The 12,345-nt window shown below is 43.3% G+C and overlaps 1 protein-coding gene across 2 annotated transcripts in view; it reads left to right on the top strand.

The window, feature by feature from the left end:
- Positions 1-11,575, top strand: part of LOC109908505 (cadherin-4) — a 346,117-nt gene extending 334,542 nt beyond the window's left edge. For both annotated transcript variants that reach the window (XM_031793959.1, XM_020507161.2), the window contains exons 14-17: positions 3,100-3,333; positions 4,922-5,061; positions 5,324-5,488; positions 6,366-11,575. In XM_031793959.1, the coding sequence (XP_031649819.1) occupies positions 3,100-3,333; positions 4,922-5,061; positions 5,324-5,488; positions 6,366-6,572 (746 nt within the window). In that variant the 3' untranslated portion in view covers positions 6,573-11,575. The remainder of the gene's footprint in view (positions 1-3,099; positions 3,334-4,921; positions 5,062-5,323; positions 5,489-6,365) is intronic.
- The last annotated feature ends 770 nt before the right edge of the window (positions 11,576-12,345 follow it).

The following is a 12,345-nucleotide window of genomic DNA, read 5'->3' as shown; positions in this document are numbered from 1 at the left end:
CCTGGGCTCAAGGTGGTTTTAGTCATCAACAACGTTAATGACAGAAATATGATGGCAAGTTTCTTTGACAAGTAATATACACATATTTTACTTGTGCATGTCTAAAACCGAATGACCACTGTGGCACATGCTGCCGCTGTTTTCAACAGATTCGTTTATACTATATACGAACGAACGAGTGCACCAGGGAGAATGGTCGTCACTAGTTACCACACCTACAAAGTCATAAAGCCCACCTATTTCTACAGTTTATCTTCTTAAAATGTGATTTAAAATATATTCTTAACTTTAACCACACTGCTAACCTTATGCCTAACCCTAACCTTAAATTAAGACCAAGAAGCAAATTTTGTATGGTCAATTTTGACTTTGTGGCTGCGGTTACTAGTGGAAACCAGGGAGAACACGACAAGCATTCAGTGAAAACACATGATCTACACTAACTGGGGATAGCTAGCTAACATAATGTCACAAAGCATGATGCGCTAGCCATGTAACATTCATTCTGAAATAACTTCATATTTCCGGGATGGAGCCGAGAGCAGAAGTTCTGACTGAACGGACACACATTTGAGCACCCCAGGACGGTCCGTTTATTTTGTGCAGTTATAATTTATGCTATGAAAATCCTGGGATTTCATTGGGTCAGTTCCCCCTCATAGCAAATAGCTAGCGAAATAAGCCAAGCAATGTTCACAAGTCCTATGAGCCCACAGAGGCAGAGCTGCTAGTGCTGGCAGTCACTGAGGGGCAGTGACTGCCAGCAAGTAATTGAACAGCTTGTTTTGAATATGTATGTATTTTTATGTACATCATTTGGGGTCTTTTTAAGCTACAATATGAGGTCCTAAACTTAACATGAACATGCGTCCTTGTAGCTGTGTGAGAAATAATCCAAATGATTGCTTGGTGGTAAATTGTTCTATTCTGGCCAGGGGCAATCAATCATATATATATATATATATATATATATATATATATACCCATACAAATAATGATGACATTTTGTCAGTGTTATGCATAATATGCATAGTACATTCGTGTGATGAGTCAATGATGAAAATTGCCTTCCTTAGTTGGATTGGCCCTCGTTTAGGGCCCCAATTGAAGTGTTTTCTTCCCAGGCATTACGCAAGGCATTATCACTGGGATATGAGGTTACACCAGGGCCTGAACCTGTGTTTAAAAGTGTTAAAGGTGAACAGTCAAAATCATTTGATAATATTTGAAGGAAACTCAGCAAAAAAAAGAAACGTCCCCTCACTTTTAACTGCGTTTATTTTCAGCAAACATGTAACATGTGTAAATATTTGTATGAACACAACAAGATTCAACAACTGAGACATAAACTGAACAAGTTCCACAGACATGTGACTGACAGACGTTTAATAATGTGTCCCTGAACAAAGGGGGGGTCAAAATCAAAAGTAACAGTCAGTATCTGGTGTGGCCACCAGCTGCATTAAGTACTGCAGTGCATCTCCTCCTCGTGGACTGCACTAGATTTGCCAGTTCTTGTTGTGAGATGTTACCCCACTCTTCCACCAAGGCACCTGCAAGTTCCCGGACATTTCTGGGGGGAATGGCCCTAGCCCTCACCCTCTGATCCAACAGGTCCCAGATGTGCTCAATGGGATTGAGATCCGGGCTTTTTGCTGGCCATGGCAGAACACTGACATTCCTGTCTTGCAGGAAATCATACACAGAACGATCAGTATGGCTGGTGGCATTGTCATGCTGGAGGGTCATGTCAGGATGAGCCTGCAGGAAGGGTAACACATGAGGGAGGAGGATGTCTTCCCTGTAACGCACAGCGTTAACATTGCCTGCAATGACAACAAGCTCAGTCTGATGATACTGTGACACACCTCCCCAGACCCTCCACCTCCAAATCGATCCCGCTCCAGAGTACAGGCCTCGGTGTAAGGCTCATTCCTTTGACGATAAACGCGAATCCGACCATCACCCCTGGTGAGACAAAGATTCAGTAGAAAGGCCTCTTTAGTGTCCTAAGTTTTCAGAACTGTGACCTTAATTGCCTACCGTCTGTAAGCTGTTAGTGTCTTAACGACTGTTCCACAGGTGCATGTTCATTAATTGTTTATGGTTCATTGAACAAGCATGGGAAACAGTGTTTAAACCCTTTACAATGAAGATCTGTGAAGTTATTTGGATTTTTAACAAATGATCTTTGAAAGACATGGTCCTGAAAAAGTTTATGATGACCAAAGTATTAAAAATGACTGTTGCTTCTACATTGATAAAGTTTGATGAAAAAGTTACTGGCTACCCCATGTCAAAAACATGGATTCATTATTAAACTCTTAGTTTAATACACTAATGATAACATTATATTATCTTACTTCATTTAAATAAGTACCACCTTGTAACCAACATGGGAGAAGACGTGTTTGCAGAGGGAAATTGTTTATATAGCTTGATTGCTACTCTACTGGAGCCATAATTTGACTGTAGGGTGTCAGCAAATATAATTAAAAGTTTACCCTATTCATCTATGGCAAAGATAAGTTTATGCTTCCCCTTTCATCTGTATCTGATGTTAGCTAGTTCCTGGCTAGCTAGTTCTTCAGCCAGGATGGAACAAAAGCGGGGAAGGGTCGTTCCAAACTCAGATATCATTGATATGCAATTTCAACGTTGTTTTAGTTGCTTTGTGTATCGCCAAATTAGCTTGAGATGATTTTACTACAATACTGCTCACTACATTTCAAAGAGCTGTCAATCAAGGTGAGCTCATTAATATAAACTCCTCGCCAACAGATCCTGTCTTTTCAAACTTCCTGGTAGTCAAAAGGGACAAAGTACTTTTTAGAGCGAAAAGGTATGAAGTGTTGAACTCTGTCCCTGTGCTCAATTTACCTCATACCCGGACTAGCTATGTTTTCAAAACTGTTATGTTTGCATGAATCCTTTTTGTTTCTGTTGTGTATTTCCAGGGATACACAACATCCTGAAATATATGTTGATATCTTTGTTAGAAAGAACACTATATTTCCCTGTAAGAAATGCCTCTCCCCTATAGATGTCTCTATCAGTGGTAGTAACCTCTGTCTGTCTGTTCTCTCTCTCCCTCCCCAGGTGACTATGCCCGGTTGAGTTTACGGACCCAGTATCTGGAGCCGGGGGTGTATGAGGTGCCTGTGATTGTGACCGATTCGGGGAACCCTCCCCTCTCCAACAGGTCCATTATTAAGGTCAAGGTGTGTCCATGTGATGAGAACGGAGACTGCACCCTTGTCGGGGCTGTGGCTGCCGCTGGACTTGGGACTGGAGCCATCATAGCCATTCTCATCTGTATCATCATACTGCTCAGTGAGTACGGTGGACTGGACATCTTAGACACATATGTAGGAACTTAATTTCAGCCAGATTGCTACAGCAGGAAATCCTGCATCAACAGGAATGGTGAATTGTTATGTAGATTATAATTAATGGACATTTTGTAGTGGTTGATACATGTATCGTTAGGGAAAATCTAGTCTGAAATGTACGTGGAAATTGCAAACTTCAGAAGCTTTTTTTAACATCTGTGCACACAAACGATTTATCTTGTACTCAGAAACACGTAGAAAATACACACACACACCTGCCCTACCTCCAGACGCATCACTCTGATTCGCTCAGAGCCATCACTTTCTAATGAACAACCAATCGTGTTCACCGCTATCAGAGAGAATAGAAACAAACATATCCCCCTCCCATTCCCCCTGTAGCTACCACCTCCTCCATACATACTGTACATCAGATCCCTCTGAGCAGATGTAATATTAAACCGCCCTTCTTACCAGATGCTGAAATAGGTTATGATTTGTTGCTTTTTCACACACTGTGCCGTTTGGCCCTTACATTCATCAAACATTTATCATGCAGTTAACACAATAACATAAAGGCAGTATTATAGATGAATTCTTAGCTGGCTATCAGAATGTGCTGTCTCTGAGTTGGTGACCCTATGGGGTAGCTTGCTATGGAGCAGGCAAGCTATGTACATGCATTGGACAGACAAAGTGTAGTGTAGGGTATGATATGATATGCGAATTTCGCGGGTGAGGAGAGTGCTGGGCATGAAGCGCTGGGCATCTTGTTGTTATGACAGGCATCATCTGAATTAGGCCCACAAAATTATACCTACAGAGGAGCGGCATTTATGAAGGAAGTATGAATGTCTTTGAACTTCAGAGAGTTGGCTTAACCAATGTTGGACTGGAGTTAGCCTGTGATCAGGCCTCTCAGTTCCATTACATTACACATAATACCGCCTAGAATTTTTGAGAGCTGGACCAGAGCTAGGTAACAAGCTAACTAGCTAATAAGCTTGAATGTGCAGAGCGACACCAGATTTAAAATGAAAAAAGCATCTTACCTTTTTTAGTTAATAAATCCAATTTGAAGCGTGATAACTATAGTATCCTTAACTAGCATTGAAAAAGTGAATCCATTGTTCTCTAATTAAAAATGTCTGAATCACATCTGAAACATCAGAAGCTACAGTAGACTTTGCATGCTACGGAGGGAGGGGCAGGTAGCCTACACTCATATACACTGGCAAAACAATTGCAGCTGGCAGGCAGACACTGGAATACATTTCTTTGTTACACTTTTTGTGGAACTGGAAGAAAAGAAAAAAAAACATTATTAACCGGTTCCCATGCAATTAAAAATAATGGTTCTGCTCCTGAACAGTATAGATCACTTTCGTTCTCGGTTCTGGTTCTATTCTTCAAAAAATTTCATTATTTTCCAGTTTTCGGTCTTTTCTATGGAGGTACAGTCCTATCCTCCACAAATATGTAGAGCTTTTTCTGTGGCATTGTATTTTGCAGTAAGCCAATAATGTATGTTGTTTAAGGTGTTTTTGCAGTATTATTGTGTTATTTAAGGTGTGTTGTGTGTGTTGCAGGTATGGTGCTAGTGTTTGTATTGTGGATGAAGCGCAGAGAGAAGGAGAGACAGACCAAACAGCTGCTGATTGACCCGGAGGACGATGTCAGAGATAACATCCTGAAATACGATGAGGAGGGAGGGGGAGAGGAGGACCAGGTACACACACACACACACACACACACACACACACACACACACACACACACACACACACACAGAGACAAACACACATACACACACAGAGAGAGAGACACACACTCAGACAGACAGACACACACACTAACAGAGATACAGACCTATAAACAACTACATACATATGTGTATATATACAGCATATATCACATACACCCACAAACACTGACAGCCAGTCAGGTCTGTCTTGAGGTTGACTGTCTTATCTGTGTGTGTCTCTGGGCAGGACTATGACCTGAGCCAGCTGCAGCAGCCTGACTCCTTGGAGCACATCATCAGTAAGCCCCCGGGGGTACGGAGGGTGGACGAGCGCCCCATCATCCCTGAGTCCCAGTACCCCATTCGACCGGTGGTCCCCCACCCTGGGGACATCGGGGACTTCATCAATGAGGTGAGGGGGGCAACCAGGGGTCATAATTTTGTTTATTCCTTCATCAAGATATCATTTAGTCCGTTGGGACTTTTCTACTTGAGATCTGACACAAACACACACACACAATTCCACGCACAAGGTACTCCAAACACAAGGTAGAATGACAAACTTACACTACAAGACTACACAAACACAGAACATAAGACATTCAGATCAGTAAATAAGATGGAGGTGTATGTACGTACTATGTACTGTTATTTCGAAGTATTTTGATGTACTTTCTGTTCTGGGTACATGTGTGAGACGTGAGGGTAATATTGCATAAATGTAGGCATTTTCTGGATGTTGTTTATTCACAGGTTTCAATGCTCTTAACTTTGGCAACAGTGGAGATGGAGATTACCTGACAGCTGTTATCACACACACACAAACACGCACATAGTGTACTCGCACACACACATGCACACACTCACTTGCGCGTACGTAACCCCAATCTCAACACACTCATGCAAGAAGGCTTTGATTGACAGGCGCCGTGACAACACGTTCACACTTGAGAGGTGTTGGCAGCTGTTCAGCTTTGATCCGTCCTGACTACACACACACACACACACACACTGATCTCGCTCCAGCAGCCTGGCAAAACACAAACACATTGTGGCTCGGCTGCCCACTGTATCCTCCTTGGGGATTCTACATCCCTGCCAATGACATCACTCTGTCACTCACAATATATTGCCTGAATGCCAATACGTACCATTTTCTCTATGGTGCTTTCTTAGCTGTTATCCTACAAAAAGCCTACCCTTCTCTGTCTCTATATAGTACTATACACTAACCTTTCCAATCATGTTAGCCTGTATGCCAATACTTACTCTCTTCTCCCTCCCTCCAGGGTCTGCGGGCGGCAGACAATGACCCCACGGCCCCTCCCTATGACTCCCTCCTGGTGTTTGACTACGAGGGCAGCGGCTCTACGGTCGGCTCCGTCAGCTCCCTCAACTCCTCCAGCACAGGGGACCAGGACTACGACTACCTCAACGACTGGGGCCCCCGCTTCAAGAAGCTAGCCGACATGTACGGGGGAGGGGACGACGAATAGGGCCACAGGGGGGCCTCGTTAAAGATCCACACACCCAGCTGGACCCCCCTCCGCTGGTCTGCCATGCTCTCTCTGTCTCTCCAACCTTGGAGACACGCACACACACACACCACACACACCAACGCACACCACACACACCAACACACACAACAATATACACCACACACGGCAGTACACATTACACACGACAATACACACCACACCCGACAATACACACCTCACACACACACACACACACAAACCAACTGAACTGACCTAGCAACTGACCAATCAATCAAGCAACCGCCATAGTGAACTGTGCAGTGAGGCAGCTTTGTCCTTCTGTACTGTATTGTACTGTACTGAGCCCTCTCCTGCTCCAAGGTGTGTGGGGGGGAAGGGGGTAGATTTTTGGGGTTGGCTACTTTTGTTTTATGTTATTTAGAAAATGTTTGATTATGTCATGGTGTCCTCACTGTCCTTAAATGCAAGCTATTTCCTGGTGTTTGGAGGCCATTGGCTTTCTATTTCCCCCATCAGCCCCCAGCCTGTCCCTTTGCAGATAGATTGAGGTGCATATTGCGTGACGGGGAAGAAAAGAATAAAGAAACACAGAAAGTCAACTCCTTCCTCTGCGTGGAAGGCCCTGGTTTAATCTCTCTGAACTTGAATTCCATAGAACAGAAGCACTGTTGTTTCAGAAGTGCCTTCAGTGGTGCGTATTTTTTGCTGACTCCCGCTAACTCAGGATTGGTGGCCATTTTCTGGGCTAACGTGCACCCCGTCCTCCCCCTGTCCCCTAATTACCCCTCACCTTTCAATTGTGACATTCCCATCCCTTTTCCTGTGTCATGTCCATCACCCTGCAATGGAACACGGGCAGATGCAGTATAAGTTGCAGAGGGGATTTGCCTTTGGGGGTGAGGGGGTATCATTGGTGTGAATTTCGGAGAGGGAGTGCTCTGTACAAAGACAGACAGTATATCTCCTTAGGTGAAGGACAAATCTTTCCTTTACAATCTGGTACATCTGAGCTTCTAATGCACAGCCATCGCCTGTGTGACAATAGGAATCATCCCACTGACACAGAATGGGACTGTGTCGTTAGACAACATGTATTTACTGTATTCGAACAGTGTGTGCCCTCTGAGAGCAGTTGAGTTTGGATGGTTTTGTGACTTTGTGGTTTTGAGTTCGGATTACTTTGCACTTTTGACTAAGTGAGGCTGTGTGAGTTAGGGATAGAGGGATGACGAGTCATTTTTAACGTGAAAGAAATTCATCCATAGGAGGTTTTTTTTTCTTTTCCTAGTCTCTATTCTTAGATGAAGGATATGGGTGGGTTGCATGGTTCTGTCCCCCGTTTCCAAATGTTGTCAACTTGGCACTAGTTGTCTTGTGGTCTTGTTGGTCAATGTGGTGAGGAAAACTATATAAACTGTAAAAAGATGAGAAAAAGGGTGTAAAAGTAGATATTTTTTAAAGTATTAGTATAAACCGTTTGTGCTCCATTTCTGCTGGCATTGCTGGCAGAGAAGACAAATTGTGAGACCCAAAGTTTCAAGCTTCGACTTTTTTCGGTGTGCTGATTCACTGTTGTGTCTTGACACACTTTTGATATACCATCTCTGATGCTGGTCCCCGTCGCAGCAACAGAGAGAGCGAGAGAGAGCTGAGATTCTGTCGGGGACTTAGCAAGCACCACAATCTGTCTCTCCTCAGACACTTTCATTCATTTGAAATGCAAGAGGTTTTGAAAACATGTAGGAGAAAATGTGTCTGTTGCAAACTTTTTTGGGGGGGAAAGAGCGATGGAGAAGAACTGCACTTTACCAAAACAGGGTTTAATAGTGCTAAACATTTCACTTTTTAGAGAAGAAGGTGCATATGAGGAACATACATTTTATTGTCTTTTGTGAAAACACCCCTACCCAACATTCCTATGATATACAGTACATTTCCCCCGGTTATACAAGTTGTTTCTCACTCACACACAGGCAGAAGTCCTTTTGTAAATGAGCTTTCACATAGTGTTCCCAGTTGAGGAGATGCTGAAGAAATCAACACAGCTTCTCTCACACTGCCCGTTCACACCGTCCACTCCTTCTCTCGGCAGTTTAACCGAGTCCATCGGATTGTTTTGCTCTATCAAAAATGTCAGCTGAGTTCAATGTAATTTCAGCTGAGATTTACACTTGAGAGAAATGTGGTTTCTATATGTAGAGATACTTCTCTCTCCCCAAGCTCTTTCTCTCTAATGGTGGATTTGATAGAAATTGGGCAGGGTTATATATTTAATTCATCCTCCAGTTACCCTTCGTAATAAAGAGGATGATGGATCCTTCCAGGTAGTCTCCTTGACAGAGAGCGAGAGAGAGAGAGCCTTTAAACTCCTAGATAAGATATGAGGAGAGAAGAGGACTCTCAGCGTCCCATGCACTTCCTCCCAGCATTCCCTTCTCTATCAGGTCTTTACACACTACATCCAGCATCTCTTCGTCACATCTTCCTCTGGAGAAAAAAGATATGTACAGTATGCCTTACAGAGAGGGGAGGGGAGTGGAATGGAGGGAGGGAGGGGGGGATAGGGGCAGAGAGGTGGGAGGAAGAAAAATGATAGGAAGGGCACTGAAAGGGGGAGTAGGACATATATGGGCTGTTGAATAACAGTGAGTTGGACCCCAAACCCACCTGATGTAGAGTGACAGGGCATCAGTGGGTATGAACTTTGACCCTCTGGTCCTGCTGTGTACTGACAATGCCTTTGGATGGTGACATACACAGAAACAGGAAGCGGTATTTAGGGTTTCCACCTTACCACTCGCCATCACAAAGTAGGATTAGTGCTCCTCTCTTCACTAAAGCTTAGCTCAATGCACTTACGCACACACACACACACACACACACACACACACACACACACACACACACACACACACACACACACACACACACACACACACACACACACACACACACACACACACACACACGCACGCACATACACATTGCACAGCTGTTGCTGTTCATGATTATCTCCGACATATAAATGTTGTACATAAACGTTTCTTTTTTACACATTCTGTTGTTTTGTACATTTGTTCTCTTTATATTCTTCACCCTGTGTTTTGTTTTGTTTGCTGTTCGACAAGTAGCCTACCGAGCCTGCTCGCAAGCTTCAGATCGCCGCAAAGGCCATTTGCGTTCACTGAAGATTCAAAGAGACTCATACGCTCACAGCCATACTTGTTTATGTGGGTGTCGCTGTTCAAGGTTGGCGTCATTATTACATCACACGACGTCCTCCTATATATATTTGCACTCACCCTCTCTGGGCATCACCCTGCATGTCAACCCATACCGATAAGGCCTCCTTGCTATGCCCCACCCGAGAGAGTCCAGCCTGGCTGAAGGCCAGAGAGCATTCAGAAAGACATGTTTTATGACTGCCTGATGGTCCCTCAAGTCTGTCAAATATACACCTGCATGGGTGGCAGCGAACAGAGAGGAGACCCAAGGCACTTCATGTTCCCACTTTACATAAGGCTGCTGTCATAAGCACTACATAGCATCATCACGTAAATAGGCTGCTGCCTGTCATAGTGAATGTGTCATTATCCAGGAGTTATTAGTGAGATAAATGAAGCCGTGCCATTCCAACGCTATGAGGGGATGAGAGGGAAGCCAGGGAGGGGTGAAATTAAGGTTTTGGATAAACGAAGGCTTGAATTGGAGGTTTGAAGGTTGTACTTGTAAATATGCAACGGTGGTTGTGGTTGGGGTGAATGGATGATATTGGTGTGACAATGACACTCACAGGGGAACTGGGATCAGGATGTATGGATTTGCGCATCCACGTCTTAGTTTGGCATATTGAAGCAGGAGCTCGCGGGAGGCTAAAGTATACAAATCAATTCTTTGAGACAAAAGCTTGGGATGAATGCTATAGTGGGAGGAATGCAGTATGTTTAGCTTCTGCAGATGTATTTCAGACCAGCCATTTAGTATCTGTGTGTACGGCTTGGCCCTACTCTACAGCATACACTCCCTTTACCATAAGGCCTGCACACAAGCAGTCAAGTCTGTCTGTCCGTGTCCGTTTGTCCCCTAGATAGAAGTGGTCATCTTCTGTTAGCCTTTGAACGGTTACCCCCACCGGAGGAACATAGATCCGGAAAGCTCTCCCCAATCCATGGGGTGTTCTGCACTCGATCCAACTGCAGGAGACTCCCAACAAGTTAGTTACAGTGCTCGACGTAGCCTTCACTTTCACCAGGAACGCACAGAAACATGACAGTGTCTGAGTCTCAAATGGCCCCTTGTTCTCCATATAGTACACTGCCGTGGTTGAAAGTAATGCACTATAAGGGACAGGATACGATTTGAGACGCAACCAATGTCGCATTGGAGTCGCCCCGGTGTTGCTCACGTCTGAGTGTACATAATGTAGTAATTTGCTTGAAGCTAATCGGATCAAGTTAGGCAACATATAACTGTACAATTTGAGCTTTTTTTGCATGTGTCTTTTTATAATGGGCAGAAGAAGAATTGTAACAGTTATCATAAAGATCCATTTTAACGCGTGTAGCAGCCCGCATGACCGAGGTTGCGGTCCAGAAGAACTTCTGGTGTGTACCATACTCACATAAACTCAAATGGAGAAAAAAAAATGACATGGAAAACAATCTAAAATGCTTTTAAAAAATAATAAAAAACACGAAAGAATAATTGCACAGTTATCAAGGTAAGATACTTTTTTTTGTAAACTGTCAACAGCACAACTATTTTGTATTGTTGTTTGTACCATTTTGTATGAAAAAAAGGGGAAAAAAACTTGAAGAAAAAAAAGGGAAAGAGTGTGTTGTTTTAAGCGTGTGTTTCTAGTGCCACTGCGATCTTGGTTTCCAAATACAGTACAGTACATACGCAGCCTTGCAGATAAACCTTGTAATATAGATGCTGAGTTGGCGACTCCACGTCAGCGCCCCCTGTGTTATAAATAAAGTTTCCCCCTCCTTATGCAATCACTGCTTCCTGTCTCCTCATTTTCTTCTCGTTTCAAATGTGATAATGACGATAATGGATTATTCCACGAACAAAGACAAAGGCTCTGACACTCTTTTCGCATTCTTTCAATCTGTATTTGACACAGGTGTAGTTGCAGATGACGCTTGTGCACCTTCCTATTCGCTTCATACATGTATTGCTGAATTGCTTTTAACCAAAACAATACATTTCCCGAAAAGTAAATGATTCAAACGTTGATCTAAGGTCATATTTCTATAAAAACTAAGGTTAATGCGTTTGTGAAAACGAACGTGTCTTCATTCGTTTCAAACGACGCGGATTCCGCCACAAGTTTGAATTGCTATTTTAAATTCTAAAATATGTTTCATCACCTTTTTTTTCTCACCCGTGTGTTTAGTAAAGGAATCAACAATCACAGCATCCATGTCCAAAGTTCACTCTCCAAACAACACAAATGCAATTGAAATGTTTTGAACATTCCGGTCTCTGTGGGTTTTTTTGTTTGTTGAAAAAACAAACCCTAGCCCAATAAACATCATGCGTGCTCCAGCTTTTTTTCCTCTCTGCATTGGATAAACATATTCCAAGTTGCAAGGAACATTTCCGCTGTTTAAAATTCTAGTGAAGTCAGACACGTTTGAGCCAGTCTATCAAGTTGCTGAGATGTGTCTCCGTCTCCCAGCCTTTAGCAGCAGGGAAAGCACATATTGAACCTGAGGGTAGTTATATGTGATTTTGTAACTGCATTTGATTATGGCCCTGGAAA

Source organism: Oncorhynchus kisutch, linkage group LG17 (genome assembly GCF_002021735.2).
Source record: "Oncorhynchus kisutch isolate 150728-3 linkage group LG17, Okis_V2, whole genome shotgun sequence".
Lineage (NCBI taxonomy): Eukaryota > Metazoa > Chordata > Actinopteri > Salmoniformes > Salmonidae > Oncorhynchus > Oncorhynchus kisutch.
This window is presented reverse-complemented; position numbering and strand designations above follow the sequence as displayed.